The sequence below is a fragment of the Mus caroli genome, unplaced genomic scaffold (genome assembly GCF_978045245.1).
Source record: "Mus caroli unplaced genomic scaffold, Mus_caroli_1 scaffold_8, whole genome shotgun sequence".
Taxonomy (NCBI): Eukaryota; Metazoa; Chordata; class Mammalia; order Rodentia; family Muridae; genus Mus; species Mus caroli.
The window spans coordinates 13,655,654-13,683,026 of NW_028227263.1; the positions used below are offsets into that span (position 1 = coordinate 13,655,654).

A 27,373-nucleotide genomic window follows, 5' to 3' on the forward strand; every position below is an offset into this window, starting at 1 on the left:
TCTGTGGGTTAAATTAAAATAGCAAAGTTAAAAGCACAATGACACAAGACAGTAGCCTTCTGCTCCCCGTGTCTGGTACCCAGGGTTCAGCTGTTTGAGCTGAACTTTCGCCTTAGGTAGTGTGCATTCGTGGGCATGCACATGGACGGGAAGGTCACTGAGTCCACAAGTGTTTCTGTTCATTTTCCTAAGAATCTGCTAGCGAGGAACTGCAGCACTGCAGGAACCAACCAAGTGTCATCACAAATAGCTTTTATTTTCTGAAATCTTGGTTTTCTTGAAACCTTAAGATATAAAGTCCATTTCCTCATAGGATCCTAGCCTTAGCCTTGATGGACACACTTGATGTGTCCTTGCCGTGGAAGACCTCTATGTCATCTACTGGCCCTATCTGGATGCCTCCAGTGATGGATGGCATGACTCTGCTCACCCTCCTTTGCAGACAGCAAAAACAAAAGCAATATATGAAAATACAGGAGTATGAAGTATTGATTGTTGGGGCCCTAGTAACCTGGAGCCTCCAGGACAGCATGCTAGGTGGCCTTCAACCAACTTCCCTCTCACCTACAGGAAGTGATGCTTTTTCTACTAGGTACTGGGCAAGGTAAATTCACCATGCTTCCTTGGGAAGGGAGAGAGCATGAGTATAGCCGATGGTGTCTGTTGTCACCCACCACACTGGAAAAAACAGCAGAGGAAGATTTTTATCTACCCAAGAGCCAAATCAAACGAGAAGACAACATTTCTACGGCAAGGTTTAAATTTCTTCTCCTAGAAGTGCCTTAGCAAAGACCGTGATCCATTCAACAGCAAGGTTAATTGCCCCAGGTGGCAGGGAGAGCAAAACCAGGTATGACTGCTTGCAAGTCAGAGCAACTGGGTTTCCTGCAGGAGCCCCTGATGAGCCTGGTGGGGTACCGGATCCCATGAATGCCTCTGTTCTCCAGGAGGGATTGTGTTTACACATTGTGAAACAGGATTGCTGAGGTTTGGAATCATTTCAGTTTGCTAAGAAACTTGGCATTTGAAGCTTTCTTGAGCAGGGTGGGTTGGTTACTATAAATAATTCAAGCAAAGGTTTGGCAACAGAAGAGCTGAAGGAAGGCAACGGGGACCTGGGTATGTGCAGACTGGGTGTTGGGGGTTTTAGCAATTATGACCTGGTTTCATTCACCCAGACACATTGCAGGAAAGCCTTTGTGATGGCCTCTGATGTGCTTTCTGCCGTAAACCCCTTCTCATTGGGTATTAGTGAGTGTGGCCTAAGCCTGAGTCTGCCTGTCTCCAGATAGAGAGTCTAGGTCCTTTGAAGCCATCAGATCATGAACTCCACTTCCACGCTAGGGAGTAAATACAATGGTGACTATGAAGACTTACTGGGCATGTGTGAGGGCAAAAGGGAAATACCATGTCTCAGTGTTCCTAGGAGCAGACACTTCCAAGGTATACACATAGGCCTTTGACTCTAACATACCAATTGTTAAACGTGGGTGTACATGGTAAAGCAGAGCTCTGCTGCTATTGATTTGATTCACATTTGGCCTTTAAATGTGAAGTGTGTATTTACATGACACACTGCAAGAATGAACGAACGGTGCAGTATTCCCCCCCCCCCCCCCAGGGATGCTGTGGAATGCCTAAGAGGTGTGAGGACAGCCTTTGTATTGTGGCTGCCCCGCTGTGTTGATTCTTCCTTTTGTTGCTGGGACTGGGTAGTGGTGTGCTACCTTGTAACTCATCCCATTTACAAAATAAAGACACACATTTGCCCCCACTCAGAATATCATTAGAAGAGGTACCCTGGGCAAATCTGCCTAGGTTTGGTTTCTTGGAACTGAACAGTAGCTGTATATGGTGGTTCATGCCTATAATACTAGCACCCAGGAGGCTGAGGCAGGGGGATTGCTTATCACTACAAGATCTACTGCAAGTTTGAGACCAATGTGGGCTCGGTGGTGAATTAAAGGTCAGCTGAGGCAACCTGTAAGTAAGCAAGCAAGCAAGCAAGCAAGTAAATAAATAAATAAATAAATAAAGGAATGAACACTGCCATTAAGGATAAATGTTGGCTTCCTTGTACACCTGAACTTGATGAGATGAGCCTATTGCTGAAGATACTATACACATCAGACACAGGATGTGGGAAAAATCAAGACTGACTAGGAAGCTTCCTCTATGGCTGGCTAACTCTCATAGGACTGGAATGTGCTATGCAGGATGCCGGGAAAATGTCATTAACAGTCTTGGCCAGCTGTGAATCATGGTAACTACAGTAAAGACCAGTATGGCAAAATTTGCCCATGGGTACAATAGTTCACCAATGCTATGGGGTAATTGGCTATTTTCTGATTGGATTTAAGGCCTACTCCACAGGAGGAAACACATGCCTGGGTCTGTACATCCACCCAAGAATCCTTGGCTGGGGAGCTCGCAGGCTCCAGAGGCGAATGTGTTCTTCTATAGTTATACTAGTATCTTGATAAATGGAGACAGCATTAAACTGCCCCCTAAATTTATATTTCTGTCCAGACATTGATGTATCTTTGAAACCTCATCAGAGAAGTATCCTTGTATAGTGGATGATAGGTAGTAGAGAAACTCACAGCTGTTCAAATGACCAAATGAGAATAAATGACTGTGGAATGCTCAGCCCCCCCCCACACGCACGCACGCACGCACGCACAAACACACAGCAAAGGCCATGGACCATCATGAAGTTGGGGAGGACCAGACTGAAAATCTTTGTGTCTTCTAGACATGACAGAGCCACTGTGCTCCTGAACGCACAGCAGCTGTGGCTGCTTACACAAGCTCATGCCAGTGAGTATTCTCACGGAGGGGGCAGAGTTCATGAGCCCTCAGCTCTAACTGAGGAAGCATAGACAGTGTACAGCTCTTACAAGAGAGAGAATCAGTTTGTTTTTAAACACGTTGCCAGATAGGTTGACCATGCTCCAATGGCCCCACGCCTGTATATGTTGTCCCGGTCTCTAGGACATCACTTCCCTGCACCTTCAGACTGGACAGCTCTCAACTCTCAGAGGAGTTTATGTTTGCTGTAAATAGGGTTTAATACAGAGATCCACAACTGGTAGAACTAGAGAGAGTAAGAGACTATAGAGTACACAGCCCTAACTGAGACATCGATATTACGCCTTCTTCACCGAGACTCAGGAGCCATCGTAGAGGATGCAGTAGAAAGACTGTCAGAGCCAGAGACTGGGAGGATTGCAGCACACTCTGGGCATGACACTGACCCACTGTACACATGAGCTCACAGTGGCTTGGCTCAAGCCAGTTGGCCTTCCAATGTGGTTGGGGGAGGGGATCACAAAGCCCCACTCTGACTGAGGAGTTATTGGTAGTGATGGCTGCTGGAGAAGGAGTATCAGTGGGTAGATTGACCATGCCTCGATAGATACCCCTGTACCCCCACGCATACCCGCAACACCAATTGTACTCAGTGGATTTTAAAAAGTACATAAAGTTGGGAGGGAGAGCTTGTGTCAGGAGAGGGAGGGAAGGAGTTAGAGGCAAGAGCTTGGTGCTGAATAAGTGAAATATTCAATTAAAAATGATGAGTACTTGTCAATGCCCTCAAAATGAATGCGATTCCCTTTGCCTTCCCTGCTCGATCCTTCCTTTCCTTTGCTGTCCTCCTGCCTTTCTTTCCTCTCTTCTTGGACAGCTGAATAAGTGTGGATCTCCTTGTCTTTCTCTCATTTTGTTCTGGCTTCACAAACATCCACCCCATTGGCCAAAAATGGCATTCACCATATCTTGGGAGATACTGCCCACTTCTGAGCACCCTCTGGACAGTGTTCCTGGATGCACACTAAGCTCTACCCCGCTGGTCCACTTCTATGTCTCACTGCAGGCTGTACTAGCAGTTCTGGCCCAAAGCCCACTGCCTCTTCAAAGATTTTCAGGGGCTCCTGAAGCACCCCTGAACAGCACTGAGCAACACCCTTAAGCTAGGCCCACCAAGACACTCATTTCCCCTGGGGCCTAGCACAGGAAGCTCTCTCCGGCTTACAGGACTATGGGGTGACAGATAAGAACTCCATAGCTCTTGGTCAAATCCATTTTTTGCCATCTGCCAATCAGCATGTCATTGGGGGAGCCCATTCTCCAGACCTCTGGGATAGCACAGTCCTTGACTTGTGACATATGGGTCGGGCTGAGAGACACAGCTTAAGCTCCAGCTAGGTCCCCTCTCTGTGCTGGATCACTGATGTTTCACAATTCCATTCCTTAGGTCCTATGGCTCCTCCCTCCTAGAAGTTGACTGCCCAAAGTGTTCATCTTTTGTTCTTTACTCTGTGCTTGGGGAAAGAGCTAAGGAGGCCTGTAAGCCCACAGCAGCTTCTGAAGAGAGGAAGAAATGGCTTGTGTTTCCTGCCACCTCCCTTAGGTCAGGCGAGGGGCAAACAGAAAGGGAGCTGCCTAGCTCCCTAGGTGACAACTGGCTGCTTGAGCTTGGGAGGAAGTGGGAACTGTCAGGGAGGTGGGGAAATTACAAAGCAGGCTCCTCCCACACAGATATCCCTGCTGAACCTATAAGAGCAGGCTGGAGGGAGATGCTGTGCCCTTCCACCCTATCCCTACCGCAAACCCTGCCCTTCAGCTCTGTGTGAGTCCTGTGGCATCAGGATATGTGAAGCCTTATTTGGATCCCAGAGGAATGCTGCTTGCCACTAATCCTCATGCAGACCATGGCCCAAAGTTTCCTGAAAGCACAGGTTGACAAGGGGCCCTCAACACTTAAAACACTAATTAGCCAGTGCCTGGCAAACACAGAAGTGGATGCTCACAGTCAGCTAGTGAATGGAATACAAGGCCCCCAATGGGGGAGCTAGAGAAAGTACCCAAGGAGCTAAAGAGGTCTGCAACCCTATAGGTGGAACAACAATATGAACTAACCAGTACCCCGGGAGCTCATGTCTCTAGCTGCATATGTAGCAGAAGATGGCCTAGTCAGCCATCATTGGGAAGAGAGGCCCCTTGATCTTGCAAACTTTATATGCCCCAATACAGGGAACACCAGGGCCAAGAAGTGGGAGTGGTTGGGTAGGAAAGGGTGGGGGAGGGTATGGAGGACTTTCGGGATAGCATTTGAAATGTAAATGAAGAAAATACCTAATAAAAAATTGGGAAAAAAAAACCCCACTAATCAGATAGTGTCTCTGCAGGTGAGCTATCACGGCTGAGAACAAAGGTAGCTGTTACGCAGTGTCCTTCAGTATTCCCTAGATACTAGTAGCAAAGGGAGAAAGTTGATTGGGAGCTGAAGTGAGTGATACATTTTGATGGGTACTGACAGCGCCAGCCACCACACCCTTCTGGATCCTATTACCCTGTTTACCTTCTTCCCTCAAGTCTCTGTGTGCCCAGGACTCAAAAATCTTCTCTATAAAGTGAAGAAGCCTAGTAGGATCTACTTCCTAGATCATCACAGAGGTCAAAGGAAACCCTGCCCAAGCTGGACATCTGGGATTTTGGAGATTTAATCCAGACATTTAAGACCATCTTTCTACAGTTGGAAGATCACTTGACTCAGCCACCTGAACACCAATATATACATCATATATAGATCATAGAATCCCAAGTCCTGCCAGCTTGCCTGAATTCGCCTTTGAAGTGGAGGACTCTGGAGCTTCTATTGAACACCTCCCTTGGTGACAGTTGAGGACAAGGAAGTTTAAGAGTCACTGTCTCCATTCAAACCCTCAGACCTCGGGAAGGCAATGGAAACCCCATAGCCTCCAGATCTCTCCCCATGGTGTTCATGGGGTGAAGGGTATGAACTGATCCGTGAGATTTCTAGCACCTTATAGAATAGCATCAGGAAAACCAGTCAACTAACTTACTTAACCCTGTGTTATGGTCAAATCCTGACAACACATAGCCTTTGGTTCATCTGGCAGCCACATCATAGCCAAGTAAGCACAGTGCTTGCTGTGCATCTAAACCTGGGGACAGGTGACCACCAGTCCACAGGCTTGGCTCTACCCTGTCTACCTTCTTTCAAGGACAAAGACACATGATAAAAAAAATCTCACAAACACAAGGTGAGAGGTTTATTGCACAGTGATGGGGGCCTGAGCTAAGTCCGGAAAGAAAAGACCAGAAATGAGCCAAGGAGGCTACTGAGCCATGCTTGGTGAACACAGACAAATGTCTACAGGAGGTGAGCTAGCCATGCAACACCCAGAGACTCTTAATGATCTGCTATTCAACAAGCATCCTGTTTTTCCAGGGCCCTAAGTTTCTGAGATCCTGACCCCCAAGAAGGGATCCAAGGAAAACATAGATTGGGGCAAAGAGATCATAAAAGACAAATAGTGTGTGAGAGACCTGAACTGAACACTCTGAGTGGATTTGAGATCTGGAAGTCCTCTCTTCTGCAGGCACCACTCTCAAGCTTCACAAAATGGTCTAATCTGCCCAATGCCTCTCATGTGCAAGTGCAGTGAATGTGACTCTTTAAGTAGCAGGAGTCAAGCCAGTCAACGAGGCCCTTTTTCTCGGCTCTGTTGTTGTTTTTATGCCTGGAACCTGAGAAAAACACACATTGTTGGATTCATTAGATTACCAGAATGAGGTAGAGTGCTCAGGTGGGAACGGGGATCCCAGGGGGCTTGTTTCAGAGGCGAGCAAACCTGACTATAAACATTTATGGGGAGGCAATCGCCGCAGCGTTGGCTAGTGCCCATTGCCAGTGGAGCTGCTCTCTCCTCACCTTCCTTGGGTTTTCAAGCTTGGGTCTAAGTGAAAATGAAAACTCTCCATCAATAGGCTTATTTGGGTTCTTGTCAGTGACATGATGCCAGCATATTGGGTTTTAATAGATGGTAAGCAGTTTTAGAGGCATAGTGAAAATTACAGTGTACATCCTTCCGGATATGTGGTATCGTGGGTGGCAGATCCTGCTTCTTGGCTAAGGAAGGGACAAGGAGATCTCAATTCAACTCAGGGTACAATATGTTGCCTATACAGAGCAAGCAGAGATTTTTCCAGGGTTACTCTCCTTCAAAAGCAACACGGGGGGGGGGGGGAGTGGATGTCATGACTTGCCTCTGCCTGTCTACTGACCCCACCCTCTGGGTCCCCATTCATCCTCTACCCAACTTTAGCAGTAGTTTTGTGAAAGGGGGAGTTATTTTGTCTGTGCTGTCTTAGCCTCCTGCTTGATTTGAACTTCCCAAGTCCTTTGAGTGTTGCGATAACAGAGGGTGGGCAACTGCTTATTACTAGGAAAGCTATAGAAGTGACTATTGTGATTTGGGATAGATGGAACCAAATGTATTCTAGCCAGGAGAGTTTTGTTCTAGAAACAAATGTGTGGCATGTGTTGCGCTGGTAGGTAGATGACAACCAGCTCTCGGGGGAGAAGGCTTGATTTATAACACTTAGCTATTCTGAGTGTCTAAAAACTTCCACCATGGTTAATTTCAAGCCACTGTTGTAACATCCCTCATCCCAGGGAGGAGGGGTATACCTTACCAGGTCCCCCAGAAGGCTAGCTGGGAAGAACTGAAGACAAAGTCCAGACAAGTGTCCTGGCAGTCCCTTCTGGTGCCCTGGTTCTTTTTCTCTAACAAGGCAGGCGTGAGCATACCTCTCCCAGCAATGGGAGGATGTTAAAACCTCCTTAGATGTTACAACTATCCCCATTCTAGTCTCCATGGAAACTGAAGCCTGACAACACTAGGCCTGCTGGAGTTGTTTTCTAAATGAATTGCCAAGAGTTAATGATAGGCCATCTTTTCAAATCGACAAGCAGACACTTGTCTGCCTTTAACTACTGGGGCTGCCTGGCAGGGAAAAATCAACATTCTTTGGGTTGGTCCCTGGTGGATAGTTCCCCCTATGCTCCCGAGACTAGGATGTGTGGAGCTATACAGGAGAGAGTGATACTTGTGGTTTTATTGTTCTTCACCCTTCCCACCCACAAGAGTCACTTAGAGGGCTCAGACACAACTGCTCTGAGCATTCTCAAGTGCCTCTGAAATGATAATGAGACAGTGAGTAGGCATGGGCCGAGTGTGCTCGCATGCATGTGCACCTGTGTGCACACTCACATACGCAGGTATGTGGAGGCCAGAGGTCAACCTCACATGTTGTTTCTAAGCTGGCATCTGCCTTGTTCTTTTCTTTTTTGAGAACCGTCACTGGCCTGTAGCTCACCCATTCAGCTAAGTCTTGGCTGACCTAAGTCCTGTGGAGTCGCCTCTCTCGATTCTCCAGTGCTAGGATTACAGGTGCACACCACCATGTCCAGTTTGCTTTTAATTTGGGCTCTTGGGGTTGGACTCAGGCCCTCATGCTTGCACAGTAAGCACTTTACTGGCTAAGCTATCTCTCCTGTCCTTATCGTAGTTTTCAATGAGACTAAGACAATGGCTACCAATGGATTGGCATGTGTATTACAGGGACAGCAGGGACAGCATCTTGCACTAACTGCACTCTCTCATCAGTGACATGGAGCACTTTTGTGGTGACCTTGGATAGCTGCTGCTTTCTCAGGACAAAGTTGCAGAATGAGGGTAATGAGCCACCAGGATAATGGAACCCAGTATCTGAAAACGAAGACTTCATCCCTGTTCAAGTCAGCTCCTAGAATATGACAGTCAAGATGTCTAAGACAAGAGGAAGTCTTCCCTACCAACTCAGATCCCAGATATGGAGGTAGGACAGACCAGCCACCATCTTCCTGCTTTCCTGGGCTCCTTTACCTATGGCATGCAAATCATAAGAATGTGACTTCCTGCTCAGATTTCATGGAATCTAACATTATCTAAGACCTGTCTACCGAGACCACTTTCATGCTAAGATTGTCAATACACGCAAACATTAGTTCGATGGAAGAGGGACAAAAGGTGAGTCCAATTTATCATTCCTAAGACAACTGGTAGGTAGCAAACTGGTTGTTAAACATGTTCCCATTGAGTGCAGGGCCCAAGGGTATCAGCTGATCATGATGTAGTTGGCACCAGCTGGATAATATTTGGGTTACAGCAGCAAACACTACCAAGGGGGAAAAAGAGATGCCATAGTAGATCTGGAGCCAGATGGCCACAGACAACCTCACTTTCAGCATCACTAAGATGTCCCTTGGAGCATGGAGCCCCGTGAGCAGTAGTTAGCAGACAGGTGGATATCATGCCCGCACCTGCCACCAGCACTCTGTGTCTTTGACACTAACTGGCCTACCGTCCTCTGAGAGGCCTTTGGTGAGTCTAAGCTCTCAATACACACTCTCAGAAAGAAAGACAGACCAGGGCGTGGCCTATGGCCATCCTTTGGCGACAAATAGGGACAGTCTGACATCTACCCTGGAAGAGCCAAGAAGCAGGCCCCAGATCTTGTTCAGACGTCAGCATCACGGCAATCACCAGGCAATGGTGGCAGTTATTGTCCACCCAGGAGTCCCAGACCACCTCCCTTTGCTCTGGCCACCTCGTTCTGAACTCCCCATCAGGAGAGCGGTCCTTCATTCCGACACTGGCAGAATGTTCTGGCTGTGAGAGTCACCTGTGAGGCCCACAGAGTGAAGGGAGCGTCTGTTGAAGATCCTGTTCAGAAGCTCCTTGCAGCTCCTGCGGTATTGGTGTCGCAGCAAGGAATACACGAAGGGGTCAGAAGCGGCCTTGCTGTAGGCCAAGCACTTGGACAGCACACCCCAGTGAGAGCCAATGGGTGCTGTGGAGAAGAGTTCCACCAGCCTGTGGAGAGATGGGGGATGTGTTACTTGAGGGAGCTGTGGGCATGCGTTCAGAACATGGTTACATGCCCCTATAATTAATATTACATGAAAGCAATGAAAATAAAAATGGTGGCAATGAGCATTGATTAGGCACTTATTCTAAGTACTGTGTCAACTGCATTACTGTAGAGAAGCTGAAAGACATGACTACCTCAGATCCCCAAGATACCCATAAGGTTATCAACTATAAAGGCAGCTATAGTCAACTATAAAGGCAGCATTTAGAGCCAGCTCCTATTCTGAATTCCAATCTTTAAGATGAAGTGGGTGGATAGCTAATAGCCTTCTGACTTCAGTTCCTTGGACAAGTCTTCACACTCCTTGGGGCTGTATGTCTTATCTGTAGAGTAGGGAAACCGGATGGGGTTGTTTCTATGATCTTTTAATCCATGAGAGTCGGCTTTGGCTCAGCCTCAAACCCAGTTCTGCCTTCTTGAGAAGTCTATGTGGGAGGGCGGGCTGAGGAAAAGCTTGGCAAACATTCTGCAAAGCTCCTGACATCCCCTGCTCCAATAGAGCAGCTGCAAGTGAGGAGGGGCTCTTCTTAGGACTGGGGTTGTCTTTGACAATAGCAGTAATTAGGAGACCTGAAAATGATTTTCACCTACTGAAGGAGGGCAAGGGAAGATACATCCCGTGTGTTCGAGAGTTTGGTTTTTAGAGTTCTCCTGGTGGCCATGGAACTCACGGAGTGGTGCCAACACCAGGTTCCAAGGCCAGTCAGAGTTCTCGAATCCCCACCCCTACCTCTAAGCATGACTACTCTCTCCCAAGTGCTCCTGGATCCATTGGCCAGACTTGGAGATGTATCCAGCATTAGCACAAAGTCAAAAAAGACCCACAAAGCTTGGAGAACTCAGATTCCCTCTCCTCCACCCATGGTCAAATGAGAAAGTTGAGATCCAGAGAGCAGAGGATCTCTGCAAGTCTAGTGCCTGTATCCAGCTAGATTCTGGCACCCTGCCACCACTGGGGTCATCTCCAGGAGAGCAGGCAGTGGTTGGTGGGCTGCCTTGGAGGGGGCTCAGGAACAAGAGGGAAGCAGTGTCAGCTGGAACCCTGTTGCCAATTTGGTTAGTTTTCCTAGAATCTTTATTGGGTGGAGGACGTGTCATGGGTCCTAGAGTTGGTGGAAGGAAAGGACAATTGCTGCCCTCCATTTCCCACTAAAACTCCTGTGTCTTGAATGGATCTCTAGTGAGGCCACCCTGAGGCTGCCATCTTTGCCTCACCATCTCAGCAGCACTCTCTGCCCTTGTCCTTTAACCCTGTGAGAACCAGGGCTACCATCTCCTCGTTTCCTTGTTAGACTCCATGAGGAGCTGAGGAACTAGAACTAACTGTATTAAGGAAATACTCACGTTTTACAGAGCTATGTTTTAGAAGTGATGAACTGAAAGAGACAAAGCTCCAAATTTAGAATTCACACTTAATAACAATGAAATATGCAAACACTGGCATGCTGTTGCCATGCGTCTTAGGCTTTCTTTTGCGGCAGTGAAACACCATGATCAAAAAGAAAAGTGGGGAGGAAAGGGTTTATTTGGCTTATGCTTCCGTGTCACTGTTCCACATCAAAGGAGGTCAGGGCAGAAACTCAAACAGGGCAGGAACCTGGAGCTCATGAAAAGACCATGGAGGGGTGTTGCTTACTGGCTTGATTCCCATGTCTTGCTAAGCTTGCTTTCTTATAGAACTCAGGACAACCTGCCCAAGGATGGCACCACCCACAGTGGTCTGAGCCCTCCCTCATCAATCACTAATTAAGAAAATGCCGTACAGGCCTGCCCACAGCTGGATGTTGTGGAGGCATTTTCTTAACTGAGGTTGCCTCCTTTCAGATAACTTAAGCTTGTATTAAATTGACATAAAAGTAGCCAGCACAGTATGTAAAGATGCCACGTCATGTTACCCAAATGTCCTGTATTGTTGCTTGGTCCTGACGTCATGGCTTCCCCCAAAAGATAAGATAGGTGTGTGTGTGTGTGTGTGTACACATTCATGTGTGAATACATCTGTGATCAGAGAATAACATTGGTATGTTCCTTCCTCAGACACCTCCCACATTTTATTTAGGACAGAAGTATATCTTGTTGGGCAAGGACCTCACCAAGTTGGCTAGGCTAACTGGCCCACAGCTTTGCAGGGACCTGTCTGACCCTGCCACCTATTTTGTCCTTCTGAGGTTACAGGCATATGCTGCTCTACCCAGCTTTTGACGTGGGTTCTGGGGACCTGAACTCATTCTTTATGCTTGCATTGCCATTTGAGCTATCTGTCCAACCTTTACTAATTTTTAAAAAGATTTAATTATCAGACCATCCAGCAAGATCAAAAGTAGTATTTGGAGGCTCTGTAGGACAAAATTATGGCATTTTCTTTCCAAAGACTCTATTTGATGTCTGAAACCCTCCAATCACTTCCCGTTTGTGTCTCCTTTGGACCAAGGGTTCACTGTGTGCATTCTTCCATCTCACAATGATCCTGCAGAATGGATCTCATCTCATCTTACACATGAGGTCATTGAGGTTCAGAGAGGTAGAGCAGCAAACCAGGGTCCCCTGCCAGAGAAGTGCAAGTGTCTCTCCTCTAAGCCTGGCTAGAGGCCATGCTTGGACCTGAATCTTATCACTGTAGGGTGACAAGATGAGCTTTGGGGCCCCTTTCTGACCCCAAGAAACCCTTTCCACAAGGTCTTGATTTGCTGTGTTAAGTCTTTGTTTCTTGTCTCTATTCCCTCCACTCAAAAAACAAACAAACAAAAACTGTGACAAGTTCTTCTTTTAAAATCATGTCTGGCCTTTGGAAGGCCCCACACAAAGAAGAACTTCAAATGAACACAGACCAGATTTGGCTCTACATAATCCTGGCCAAGGAGATGCTTCGATACCTTCTTGCTGTTTAAGCCTCAGTGTGGTACATAGCCCCAGTACTCCAATACACCTCAGTGTGGTACATAGCCCCAGTACTCCAATACACCTCAGTGTGGTACATAGCCCCAGTACTCCAATACACCCCAAAAGAACCCTACAGGGATATGGAGGGGCTGTTAGGCTGCTCTGGTGTTCTGGGGTCCTTGCCTGTAACAACACTGCAAAGGAACCAGATTCCCACCCTGTTCCCAGAGCCCATGTAAGCCTAGGTAACACTGGAACTTCCACAGCTTTGGCTCCTCTGGAGCGGCATGGTCCCTCCCACTCCCCAACAAACAGGCTTGTCCCACAAAGCACATCTCCTGCTGGCTGCCCTCACCTTTTGCTAAGCACAAGAGGATTCCCATATGCTTCCTGGGATGTGGACCAGAAAAACCTCTACTTGCCCTAAGGCTCCAGTCATAGTGACACTTGTATGCTCAAGATGCATGGAGACCAGTCCTGCACACCCTCTGGACCCCAATCTTATCCCCTCAGGAGAATCCATGCCAGTCAACAGGCCAGGGGTATAGCAGGATGCATGAGGGGATAGGCACTTCAGGCCATCCTGAGGAAGGCATTGGAGCTCTTTAGAGAAGTCTGAGTAGTGATCTGACCTGCATGTGTATATGTACCTGTGTGCATTAGTGTGCATGCATGTGTTATGTGTAGGCTATGCATGCATGTGGTTTGTGCATTCATGTTATGTGCATGTATGTGTTGTGTATACTAATGCATTATATGAATGTATATGCTTGAGTATGTGTGCATGTGTTGTGTATATGTATGTATATGTGTACATTTATCTGTATGTGCATATATATGTTATGTGCATGTGTGTACATTGTGTCATGTGTATGCATATGTGCACATGGGGTATGTGTGTACTATGCATATATGCCCATGTGTGCCAAATGCATTTATATTATGTAAATGTATATATATGTATTTTGTATATATGTGCATATGTGGTTCATATGTATGTGTGTGCATGTATGCCTTATGTTGTGTGCACATATGCACTGTGTATGCATTTCTGCATGTGTATGCAGGTGTGCCATATGAGTGTATGTGTTATGTATATGTATGCCCATGAGTGTCATGTGTAGGTCATGTCCATCTGCAAGCATATGTACCATGGTGTGTTTTGTAAATATATGTATCATGTGTATGTGCATTTATGTGTGTTGAGCATTGGATAGTGCTTCAATATTCAGACCTTACTGAATTCGGGACAGCAGACACAGAGAATCCGGGTCACAGACTACACACCCTGAATTCTGTGTGCTTGCCCATGCTCCTTTGTATAATGGACTTCTCTGAACTGTGACTCTCTTTTGACATGGAGTCCCACTGATACTGCTTGCTGGAAACCATCTGAAAGAGGCTGCTACAGAAAAGGGCTGACAAGACAGGAAGTTGCCTACCCACGCCCTTACCCATAGGGGACTCTCATACTACCCAGCACCCTGAGCCACCATGGTCCCAGGAGGAGGAGGAGGGGAAGGGGAGGGGGAATGGGAGGGGGGAAGGGGAGGGGGAAGGAGGAGGGGGAGGAGGAGGTACACTTGTCTGAATTCTGAGGAATTCTTTGAATCCTGGGGGAACTAATATCCTGACTTGTTCCCGGTCAGAGTCCCCAAGGAGAGAGGCTTATGGTAAGAGGTGCAGAGCTGCTCAACACCAGCTCAGTATCCTGGGCTCAGCACCTCACTGCTCTGCAGACAGCACCTCCAGCCCCCCATCCTCCTATCATCCTCCCTAATACAGAGGGATGAAACCAAGGCAATTCTGTGTTAGTCATACAGTCCAGGTGTAGAAAAGCCGTGAGTTGAACCCTAGGCTTTGAGTACCAGATATCTCCTGCTCTCTTCTAGGCTGCCCCACAGGGTCCTGCACGGTTTCAGGTTCCACCATGCATCTGACCCCTTTGCTGTCAATACCGAATTTACAGCAGCACAGTAGAGCCTCCTCTCCACACTCCTTCTGCCCATACTGCTCCTCTAACCTTTGCCCTTTCTCTGTTTCTGTCCCTGTCTGTGTGTCTCTCCTTGTAACATACCACACAGAGAGACAGACACACAGATGCACACACATACAGACACACACTGACAGGTGCACACACAGAGACACACAAACAGACACACAACACACACATACACACACACACACACTGGGCATAAAATACAAAGTGAGTCACAGAAGTTTGCTTGGGAAAACAGCCTGATTATGCCCAAGGCTTCTGGAGACTCGATCTGCATATGCAAAGGCCTGTAAGCTCTAAGCGGATGCTTTAAGCTTTCATGAGACATTAGCGCAGAAGAGTCATTTATTAATAGAACATTAACAGTTGGGAGCCACCTGCACATTAACCCCACTCCCCTCGCCATCATTCCATTACTCTGGAAAGCTCTAATAATGGGGCCATCAGATCCGCAAATGCCTCCAAACCCGATCCTGATGATTTACGACAACTGTAATTATTTGTAAGTAGAGATCGCTGCACAGACGATAAGCTTACAGTCACGCGAAGACATACGAACATTAATTCAGAAAATACTTCCCAAGAGCCTGTGGGTAGAAATCTGCAGTGGCCTTGAAGACGCTGCCAGGTCATTCCAGGAACAGTCTAACTGACCCAGAGCTCAGTGGAGCAGCGTGACTCTGAAACAGGTATGTCAGGTCTCTGTAAGAGCTCGCACAAGAAAGCTAAGGTGACAGAGCCTGAACAACATCTAAGGCTGGCTTCCACATGCACACACATGCACAAACATGCACACACACACACACACACACACGCATATGAACACACACACAGAGACAGAGACACACGTACTCACGAATGTACACAGCAGATGAATTTAATTTTTATTGTCTATTTCACTTACTATCCCAGGAGGGAGTTGTTATGAGAAGTACTGATTGTATTAATTTTTATCACAGTCAATATTGGAAGTAATAAACCTGAAGTAGGTACATCTCAATTCGGATAGGTCACATGTACGTGCTCAATGGTCAGCCATGTCTGGTGGCTCTCATACTAGAGCATAGCACTATATACCCCATTCATGCCGTCTCTTATGCTTCAGTTATCATTATTCTCCACACCTGCATGGCCATATCCAGGTCATAGGCTTTGCCTATGAGACCTAGTCAGGAGGCTCTATCCTACCACAGAGTTCTGGGTTCTGGGCCAACCTGATGCAATGGCTTTGTCTTGATTAGAAACTCCCTTTGCAGGGCCAGGGCTCCTACCAGGAGGCTCCTGGGGCTCTTCAACTCATTCTTTTTTTTTTTAAAGTAAACTTTTTATTTATTTATTTATTTATTTTGGTTTTTCAAGACAGGGTTTCTCTGTATAGCCCTGGCTGTCCTGGAACTCACTTTGTAGACCAGGCTGGCCTCGAACTCAGAAATCCGCCTGCCTCTGCCTCCCGAGTGCTGGGATTAAAGGCGTGCACCACCACGCCCGGCTTCTTCAACTCATTCTTAATCTTCAGGGGAACTTTTATAGTCTGCACAGGGAAGATGCTGGAGACATGTGTGACAAAGTGATGGAAGGTGACCTTGCGTGCCTCTTGAGACCTTTGCTTGGGGTAGTTCTATATATACACAAACAAGATGCTGAAAGGAGGTGATGGGGAGTGACTTCCTCTCGTGATCCAGGGTCTATGCTGAGGAGGTGACAGTGGGCCGGTGTCCCCTGATGATCCAGGTTCTATACCAGAGTGGGCAAGGCTTGTCATCCCTTGGAAATACTGCTTATTCTCATACAGGATGCATAGTTTTGTGAATATATTTTTTTAACTCAATTACATTAACTCCATTTGGATGCAATGTATTGTGCTATGAATCTGCTAGCAGCTTGACTGAAAGATTATTTGTGCCTGGGCACTATTAGAAGGAAATAGGCTATAATGAGGAGAGAGAGAGAGAGAGAGAGAGAGAGAGAGAGAGAGAGAGAGAGAGAGAGAGAGAGAGAGAGAGAGAATATGGTAGGAAATGAAATTAAGCTTGAGAAAAGCCTAGTTGCCTAAGGTGGGGGTCATGTTTCTTATTCCTTGAGGGTTTGAGTTAATCTGCTCAATGACCCTTCCTCTCTCTGAGGTCTAAGAGGAAGGAGTCTTTGTATACATCCTTTCTCACCCATTTTCTGTGACAGGCTAGATCGCCTTCAGTCTCTGGTGTTATGGGTAGGGAGAATGCTGGCTGAGAATCCATACAGGCATGCCTATGTCACACATTATGTTGCTCCACATCCTTTAATCCCAGGACATCACACTGTCTTCTAGAAGCCCAGAGAGGTGAGGGCTCTCTCCCAAAGTTGCACAGCAGAAGGTTACAGTTAAGGTTGGCCTTAAGGAGGCCCCTCCCTCTTTGTGGCTGTTAGGTCTCACGCAGAGTCCTGAGCTAAGGTACCTTGGCTTCCTGGTTGTAATATGGGTCTAGATCACAGCTTCTCAATCAAGGTGACTCTGGTCCCAGGGAACACTTGGAAATACCTAGAGACTTGGTTATCAAACTGGGGATGTTAGGGAAGGATAGAGGTGTTCCTGGTTGGGTGGTTGGACCAAGGAGCCCATGATACATTGTACAAAGCATAGGCCAGCCTCTCTCTACCAAGAGTCATCTGTATACAACGCAGCAGCAACAGTACTGAGGTCCAGTGAACAGCTGCAGAAGAAAAAAAATTGATGACTCTGCCCTTTCCTATGCTCCAACCATCTAGGGACTCCCCTGCCACCGCCCCCCCCGTTCCCCTCCATAGCTCCAAGTCCTGTGTTCAAAGCAAGAAATAGGCTGAATCTATCTCCCTACAAGGAAACACATACCATGGAAGGCAGTGGGTGGCACTGTACTTGGGCTGTCCAAGGAATGGGGGGATAAAGAGGTGAGCAAGACCCCCATATGCATTGTCTGTATGTTCTTGTGGGTCCTATGGACAAAGAACTGTGTCTTAGCCTAAACAAAAAACTGGCAGCCAGAACTGAAATTAGCAGCCAGGCTGGGCTCTGTGTAAGGCCAAGTGGGGAAAAGAGAGAGGGCAGTCACAGTTGGCTCACCCTCGTGGGGAAGAGGAGGCTGGGTGGCATTGAAGGGAATGGCCATCTGCACTTCTGCACTGGTACTAGCTTCTCTCTCTCTCTCTCTCTCTCTCTCTCTCTCTCTCTCTCTCTCTCTCTCCCTCTCTCTCTTCATTTCTCTCCCTTTGTCTCCTTCTCCTCCACCCCCTACACACTCAAACACAGAGGAAACCGTTTCCCAGACTCAACCAAAGCTCCCACCTCCACCCCTTCATAGAAACCTTGTCCTTTGTGAGCTCCAACTTTGCAGATCACACAACAACTTAGGATACAAAGCTGGAGAAGTTTTTTTTTTCACCCCCACCAATCTACAAAGCAGCTTGGGAGAGAGAGGTGGGAGGGGGGCAGTCCTTTTCTTTCTTCCCTCTCTGACTGAAATTGGCATGGGGAACAGTCACAGCTGGAGCGGGCTGGTCTGAGAAATGCTGGTTGCCAGTTCCAGTAGACGGCAGCCCCTACCTGTCACAGTTGCTGTTATACCTGGCTCTTGGTGCTCTGGGAAGATGGAAACCTCACAGCCATTGGCCCAGCAATACCGCCACAGGAGAGGTGGCCTGCCTGGCACGGCACCAAGAAAAATATCTGCTTTTGTTCAGGTGGCAGATATCCTGAAGTAAGTTGTTGGGGGGCTGGATGCCCAGCACACAGTGGGCAGTGGCACCCTGGACTGTGTGACAGTTCCCTCCACCTTTTCTTCCTGTCAGCATCTCTTGAAGTGTGGGGATGGGGTGACAAGTTGGGATGAGATTATCTGGAGACTGAGTGAAGAGACTGTCTGCTGTGGGGTACTGAGTTTAACACATAGGAATCTAAGGTTGACTACTAGGAGGGATATGAAGCCCCCCCCCAACCCAATAAACCTGCTATTTGAATCAGCTGGCCTGTCTCTGGGTGTATAACCAAAAGAAACGAAGTGAGAGTCCCACAGATACCTATATGGCTGTATTTACTTCAGCCCTTGTCCGTAGCAGCAAAGGCAGGAACCAACTTTGGGGCCACAATGGACACAGAAAGAAAATGTGGAATAGACAGATACACACTGGACTATCATTCAGACAGAGGATGGAGCAAGAGGACACAACAAAATAACTCACATGTGTGCTGCCTGCTTTCCCATAACACACACTTTAAAAAGCCCAGCTGAATGTACAGAGTGACTCTCACAAGCTGAGACAAGACAAAGCGGGTAGACAGAAGGCAGGTGGGTCCTGGGCGTTAAAACAGGCCTGAGAAATACATCCTCACTTTCTACACCCTGTGGCAGAGGGGCTGCACTCCACAGCAACCAGTTACACATGTTATAAACAGCGAACAGAGAGGAGCATGGAGGCCCCAAACACGGGATAACAGCAAGGAGACTGAGAACAAATGGAGGGATTTGATCTGTACCTGTTTTGTGTGTGTGTGTGTGCAGTGTAACTTCACGCAGGGCCTCACAGGTTCGTGGGGTCATTATGTGCTAATCAAAATTGTTAGTGTTGTTAAAGGAACTGGACATGTTAACTTCCCCAACTTGATTACTACCCGTTGTATACATGAATCGAATTGTCCAGGGTACTGGTGACTATGTGCAATCAAAATGCTAATTAAGGAGCTAAAGAGATAGCTCAGTGACTACGAGCTCAGACTGCTACTGAAGAGGACCTGAGTTTATTTCTCAGCACCCATGTTAGCTGCTCACAACTGCTTGTAATTCCAGCTCCAGGGGATCCAAAAATCCTCTGCTGGCTTCTACAGACACCTGCACTCATATGTATATATCCATACACATACACATAATTAAAAATAAAAAGAGATCTTTAAAATGCTAATTAGTAATAAGGGCGAGTCAGAGGCTGGAGAGAGGCATACAAGTGTCGACGCTCACCCTTCCATGCTTGCAGGAAAGACAGGTGGCCAAAGGGACCCTGCTCTGGCGCTCCAAGCCCTGTCCCCCATCCGCAGGTCGGCTTACCTGGTAATCACATAGGGTGCAAAGCACACAAGGAAGGTCCCTATGAAGGTGCTGATCTTCTTGGTGGCACGCTGTCGCCTCCGCTTCTGTTCCTCCAGACACCGTTCCCTCACACTGCGCAGGGCAGAGAGGAGAAGGTAACTCATGCTGTGGCCTGGCCAAGACACAGGAAGGTGCTACTCATGAACGCAAGCCACAGCTTTGAGGCACATGGCTATGAAGCCAGAGACCTGAGGCCCAGGCTTGTGCCCCGGAGGCAAGCTGTGTGTCATTGTCAAGATCTTTATCTATAGCGTACTATCATATACCACGTTTTCATGATGTGCTTTCTTATAGACAACGCAACATAATGCTAAATGGGATTGTTTGAAGAATTAAATGCACAGCGTACAGTGTTCTAGTTTCCTTGCCCTTTCTGTGATAAAACTTCCTGACCAAATGCAGCTCAGGAGAGGGAAAGGGTTTTCTGGTTCACGCTTCCCTGATGCAGGAGCCCATCACATAATGTCTACAATCCAGAGAAGAGAAAAGCAAACAAGACGACGCTGCCTGCTTGCTTAGGCCGCTAGCTTTCCCTGCCCCAAGTTCAGAAACCTCGGCTGGGAAAAGATGCCGCCGTTATGTCAATGAATCATGAAGACACTCCCTCACAGACATGCCCTGGTCTACCTGTGCTAAATCATTCCTCAGCTCAAATGCTCCTCCCAGGTAATTCCAGGCTGTGGCAGGTTGACATTTAAAACCAATCATCACACACACACACACACACACACACACACACACATACACACACACACACACACACACACACACACACACACATACACACACACATACTTAAACATATCTGGCGTAGAAATGAATAATACAATGAGTATTATAAATTATATTAGAAATAGTATAATACAATTAGTATTAGTATTATACAATGAGTACAAACAGACAGGGATTCATTATCACTACTGCTAATGCCAATCACTAATTCTTTTGCATAATTCTGGAGGTACAATTTGTGTGTTGTCTTTTATTCTGATCTTTACCATCTTCAGACCTGCAGGGGCTATTTCCCTGCCTCTGGGGCTAGCCAACTGTTTGTGCTGCCAACTTGACAAAATCTAGAATCACCAGGGAGATGGGCCTCCTCTTACCTACGGGAGTGGAAAGACCCATCTCGGTTATGGGCGTGTGCAGTTCCCGACTTGGGATCCTGGCTGTATGAAATAGGAAGAGCGAGCTGAGCATTAGCATTTATTATTGTCTGCCTCCTGATTAGAAACGTGATGTGGCCAGCTGCCTCAAGCTCCTGCTACCTTGACTGCCCTGCTAGGATGGACTGTCCCTTGAACTATGACAGAAAAGAAGCGTTCTCCCTTAAATTGCTCTTATCAGGGTATTTTACCATAGTAACAAGAAAAGAAACTAAGATATTGCTGTTTTAGATGGGTGACAAGGAGCTCTGTGAAGAGGGGAATGGGTGAATAGAGATAGCTATGAATTGTGTCCATGTGACTTGAAGATGGGACTCACTGGATAGAGGAGTGTTGAGAGGCAGGGAGCTTCCTTATGCTCCCCAGAGAGTCAGGATTCTAATGAGAGGGCATGGCCCTTCCTTGCCAAAGCCTGGGCAACTTAATGTCTGTAAAGGTTCTGGGGGACTTCAGAGAGATAGACCCTTGAATAACTGAAGGAAGGAAAGGCTGGGGCTGTAACTCCCTTAGACTACACAGATCTTCAGAAATCTGTGGTGTTGTCTCCCTGAGTCTCCAAGTTTAAGGGAAAGGCACTGTGCAACACTCTCTTCTTTGGACTTTGCTTCTTGGCTAATAGCCTAGTGGTTAAGTGTGAAGAGCCAGAGTTAGACTTCCAGATTCAAATCCAGGCACGTCTAAGCCACGGGTTTTCTTATTTCTGTAAAAACCCTTCTTGTTGCATGCAGGTGAGAGGCAGCTGTGGTTAGAGACTGTGCCCGGGGTTCTGTGAACTAGTATTATGCAACCTAACTTCAGTCAACTTTGTGGCCCACTTGAGGCTCACAGGGACATCACAGATTCCAATGTGATAGGCAGTGAAATACAGTATCTGTAGAGGGCATTTGCCCTGGGGTCATGTTGCTACTGGCACAGAACAGTAGACTCTGCAGCAATATGCCTATCGAAGTGTATAGACGGAGAAACTGAGGCTTAAAGGAATGAAGAACCGGCCTGGCATGAAAGTCAGACACAAGTAGAATTTCAGACACAGGAGCACTGGTTGCAAGCCTAGTGCTTCCCATTAGGAGCCCAGCACCCCTTCCCTGAATGAAGCCAGCTCTGCTATCCCTGCCTGGGCTCTGCTGTTTCCTGGGTGCAGTGGCAGCAGGAGGTGAGTAAGGGCAGGTGACTCAATGCCCAGGGCAGCAGTGTGAGCATCAGCTTAGCACCCTTATCCCTTAGTCATGTGTGAGACCCCTCACCGAGCTCTCAGAATGATAGGCTCACAAAACTACTTGCTGTCATTTCTCTCACCAAAGCTTTGCCATTGATGCCGACTTCCTGTGAGCTTTTTTCACACTTACTCGCAGATGAGGACACTGGGAATAGTTTAGGACAAGCCTGAGAACATATAGAACCAAGGCTTATCTCAAGTCTCCTGCCCTCAGACTCTAGAGTGCTCCCCTTATCCCCACTGCCACTCTGGCCTGGTGGTGACACCCTGGAATCCTTGGAGCCTGTGGTGAAGAGAACAAGGGATACAAAGCCTCACTCTGACCATGGTGTGAACTTGTGTGCTGGCCTGGGGCTGGGGGAGGGGTGGTCACGAGATCTGTGCAGGGTTAGTATTTTTGAGACCAAGCAGACAGGTTCTCTGGCTGTCAGAGGGATGCACTCATCCGGTTCCAGTAGCAGCACCTCTTGAGTCCTCAACGATCTGAGATGACCATTGTCCTTCCAGAGCCCACACTTGGAGCCCTCACTGGCTTGGCCCATGTTGGCTTTCTGGCATTTAAGACATGAGATGAGCCAGGTGTGGTGGTGCACACCTTTAATCCCAGCACTTGGGAGGCAGAGGCAGGCAGATTTCTGAGTTCGAGGCCAGCCTGGTCTACAAAGTGAGTTCCAGGACAGCCAGGGCTATACAGAGAAACCCTGTCTCGAAAAATCAAAATAAAATAAAATAAAATAAAATAAAATAAAATAAAATAAAATAAAATGAGATGAGATGACTTGGTGATCAGAAAGAGCCCCGAGTTTGCAGTTAGGATGCACACACTAGCCGTGGTCCCCTCTCAGAGCTAGCGAAGAGTGGTCCCTGCTCTGAGCCCTGCACATTAGGGCTGGAGCTATGCCCACCATCCATTCTCGACTAGAGCAAAGATTCCTTGTCCAAATGCCTTGATTCTGCTTCCAAGATTCACCAGACCCCGGGTACCATGCCCAAAAGTAAGCTGCCGTGCAGATGCACATGGTTCAAGAGAAGCACCTGTGGTGCTGGGTGGAGTCAGGGATGGAGCAGTAAAACAGAAACACTTGGTCAGATAAAACTAGCCCCCACGGAGGGAGCCTAAAACCCTAAGTTTGAACCCCACTTTTAGGAGGTATGTCTGCCAAGACAGGGGGATTAGAATGCATTTCACATAACAGTCTTTAAACCAAATTTAGAACCTCTAAGCATCTACACAGTTTGTGAGCCTCTATCTGCCTGGTTGCTCTATAAACCTTACGTTTATAATTTGGGTGTAAGCTACTTTCTAGAGCTCATCACGTGCCTCCGTTTCTGGAGCAACCTCTGGTCTCTGTAAAGTCAAGGGCACAGAGAGAGTCTGACCCTTCACCCAACCTCTGACATCTGAAGAGGCAGAGCCAGCCCTCAGCCAGTCCCTGTGGCCATGTTTCACAGGAAGCTGAGGTGGTAGAGAGAAACCCCTATACACTGGGAGGAATTTCCCACTCAGCTTGTTAGAGAGACTCTGTCACCAACAGCTTATCTTGGGGAAGCCATCTGTCTGAGGTAGTGAGCCTGGGCCGGGCTGGAAAAAGAAGGCACTACAGCGGCACCATTGAGCCTGATCTGCTTGGCTGTCCCTGGCAGCTTCAGAAGAGGTTTTACTGGAGCAGTGGTTTTCAACTTTCCTCATGCTGTGACCCTTGAATACCGTTCCTCATATTGTGGTGACCCTCAACTACAGATTATTTTCATTACTATTTCATAACTGTAATTTTGCTACTGTTATGAATCAAAATGTAAATATCTGAGTTTTCTGGTGGTCTTAGGTGACCTCTGTGAAAGAGTTGTTAGACCCCACAAGGAGGTTGCTAGCCACAGGTTGTAATTAGACTCTGTCCAAAGCTTTGGCTGGGAGAACTGAATAGCAGGCACCAGGAGGGTTGAGATTTGCATATGGACCAGACAAGTGCCACCTGCTTCCTAAAGGAAGTGACTTGGGAAACCTTAGAACAACAGAAATGTACGATGCCGCTCTGGATCTCAGATTTAGAAAAAAAGAAGGTTCCTGACGTTTAGGGGTTGCTTGTAGCAAAGAGGCAAACTTGCTATTCAGTACTGCAGGAAAATCAGCTATCTCTGCTACCCTAACAAATGGTACCCGCGCTGCAAGCAGCACAAACCACATCTCTTCCAGCTAAGTCCCGAGGTAAGAGGGGTAGCTGAGATGACTTCCAGTGAGCTAAGACTCCACTTGCTGTTTTGACTGTCCATAGACTACTGTCCTGGACTGACACCAAAAGACTGCATAGCATAACATAGGCTTATAGCACCAAAGGATATCCAGAGCTGAGGCGGGGAAGGACTTCACTACAGCCCTTAGTGATAGGACCATGTCTTCTCATCTGTACCACCAAAGTGGCAGCCTGAGGATCAGCTGTTGTGGAGTCCCCTGTGGACTAGCTGTCCTGTTCTGTGGGATCCACCCCTGCTCCCCCACACACACTCCTGCTTGAGACCTCTGGGAAGGACAGTTTGTGCTCACTAAGGAGTCTGGGGCTCTGTGACCTAATGGTCACAGAGCCCTCAGGGTGGGGTGGGGTCTAGAAGCTGGGACTCCTCCAAACAGACTGCGGTGTAGAGGCAAGGTTCTCTGCAGAGCTGACAAAGACGACATGGATTCTGCTTAGTATCTGTCCCTGCTTAGGAGACCGCCCAGATAACTCACTGTAGTTCTGACCCGAAGTCAGACTGGCAGGAGCAGAGGAAGTCCCTGTCCCTAAATAGAATTCAAAGTGGCCTCCACCCTCCTCTCTGGTGGACTGAGAGCTGGTGGTGGACTTTGCATTGCTCTAAATACAATGGGCTCCTCTCCTGGCTCAGCCTTTCTTTCCTTCCATTGGGAGGCTAGACATGAGGGGGCTTTCTAGGACTTGTTCAAGTCTGCAAGCGCTAACACATCCACGCATCCTCACAAACTGCCCCAGCCCCAGCCCCAGCCCCAGCCCCAGCCCCAGCCCCAGCCCCAGCCCCAGCCCCAGCCCCAGCCCCAGCCCCAGCCTCAGCTCTAGCCTCAAGCCCAGTCCCAGCCCCAGCAGTAGCCCCAGTCCCAGTCCCAAACCCAGAACTAACCCCAGAACCAGAACCAGAACCAGAACCGGACCGGGACTCAGCTCCAGCCCCTTCTAAAGTGAAGGACAATGAACGGGAATGTTTCTACAGGTGTGGCTGCAGTCTCTCTCCTGAAATGACTAAACTGCACAGATCATTGCTGAGAGAGCTGATGTAAGCACATTTGGTTTAAGCTTCTGTAGGGAAGATTTTATTTGGGAAAGACTGGACCACCCTGTCATCTGGAATGTGTGCTCAGGGGCTGGCAGTAGACACACTCAGCCATGCCCTTCTGATGAGCAGGTAGAATAACACTCAGCATAGTGACATTCATTGCTCAAGGCAGGGAAGCTTCACAAAGGCTTTTGCTCAGTCTGTCCACTGTGCCCTGGAGGGTGAACATACACTGGGGTCTATATCCATTCCCCAAGGCTCCCCACATCCTGGGGCTCTGCTCACACATTGAAGCCTAACTGTCCATCACCATTGCTCCCTGTGTGCTGTAGCTTCTGTGTCAAGTGGACTCCTAAGCCCTCGTTTAGAGTCCCAGGCAGCAGAGAGGGAGTCTGCTTTTAATGTCTATAAACTGGCAGAGGCCACAGAGGCACCCTCCCTCTTGATGTCCTAGTCTCAGGAGGAAAGATGAGGTGAGCTCAGAACAGCCCAATTGACAGTTTCCTCCTCTTCCCCCTAAGGGACATTAAGGACCACGGAGATTCCTAGCCCATCCTTCCATTTGCCTCCCTCCTTCTTCTCCAAAGAAATAGCAATTCAACAGAATAGAAGTGGTGGGCAGGCTTGGTTTCAGGAACCTGAGATACAAATTCTTTAAGGGACCTTGAGGTTCCAAGTCTAGAAAACGATGGACTGAACCTTCTAGGAAGGCAAGAAGAACAGGGGCCCTCGGAGCTCATCACTAGGAGAAGGTGCTATGGACTCTGTTTAATGAGGACTCATGCATACATACGGGCAGAGGAGATCCAGGTGGCACCACACCCAGGACTGCAAAGACCCAGAGGAATAATACCCACCATTTGAAGAGTTCTTAAGGGTTTTCCAATCCTCTAGATACCCCTCTCAGATCCAAACCACTTTCAAGCTTCGAAAAGTGAACAGAGTTCACTGCCCAGAGTATAAGGGTAAGAAGATGTTCTGGCTGGGGTTTCAGTCCCATGTTTCAGAAAGTGAAGCTCTAGGCACCCGTTTAAACAGGATCTGCTATTCCACCCATGCTTAATGCCATTGATGCAGAAAGGGGATCTCCCGGGATGCTGGGACCTTCCTGACTCAATACCAAGTGCTCAGAGTCCTGGGTCAGGCCACTCACCTGGGGTGTATATCCACCAACAGCACAAGCGTCTGCATGGTGATCACGTCGATGCGCTTGCAGTGGAAGCGGGCCACCTTGAGCACCTTGAGGTACGTGAAGCAGAGCACGATGAAGGAGAGCAGGAAGCTGAGCGCATGGAAGGCGCTGGTGAAGACAGCAAAGCGCAGGCGCTCGTCCGGCCGCCGGCTGCACAGTGTGCACGAGGCATACAGCTGGTGGAAGCCGAGCCAGGACAGAGCGAGCGCGGTGGCCGGGAAGGTGAGCGCGTGCAGCCACGTGTAGGCCACCATGAAGGCGGCATCTCGGAGGCGCATCTTGGCACGGTAGCTCAGCGGAAAGACCACAGCCACCCAGCGGTCAATGCTGAGCGCGGCCATGCTGAGCATGGAGTTGGCGGCCAGAAAGGTGTCGAGGAAGGCGGCCAGGCGGCACAGGCGGTCTCCGGCCGGCTGCCGTTGTGCCACGACGCCGGCCAGTGTTAGTGGCATGTTGACCACGGTACACAGCAGGTTGCCACACGTGAGGTTGAGAGTGAAGAGCGCCGGCGCCTGGCGGCGGATGTCAGCGCTGTGCAGGAGGCAGAGCAGCACCAGCCCGTTGGACAGCAGCGACACGCCGATAGTGCCCACCAGCAGCCCCGCCAGGCCCGCGTCCCACGAGTTCATGGTGCGCGCCCGCCGCTGGCGCTCAGGGCCCGCAACCCCGCGCCGCCATGGCGCAGCCCGCTGTCGACTCAGCCCCTCGGCGACGCGGCAGCCCAGCGACCCCTGGCCCTTGTCGCCATGGCTACCC

The 27,373-nt window shown here is 48.4% G+C and overlaps 1 protein-coding gene across 1 annotated transcript; it reads right to left on the reverse strand.

Annotated features, from left to right (window-relative positions):
* Positions 1-1,622: 1,622 nt before the first annotated feature.
* On the reverse strand, positions 1,623-27,373 carry Gpr26 (G protein-coupled receptor 26). The gene is made up of 3 exons (XM_021168889.3): positions 26,579-27,373; positions 19,720-19,833; positions 1,623-9,728 (listed from the first exon to the last, which is right to left on the reverse strand). Exons 1-3 carry the CDS (start codon positions 27,244-27,246, stop codon positions 9,497-9,499), a joined length of 1,014 nt encoding a protein of 337 aa, XP_021024548.1. The 5' UTR covers positions 27,247-27,373; the 3' UTR covers positions 1,623-9,496.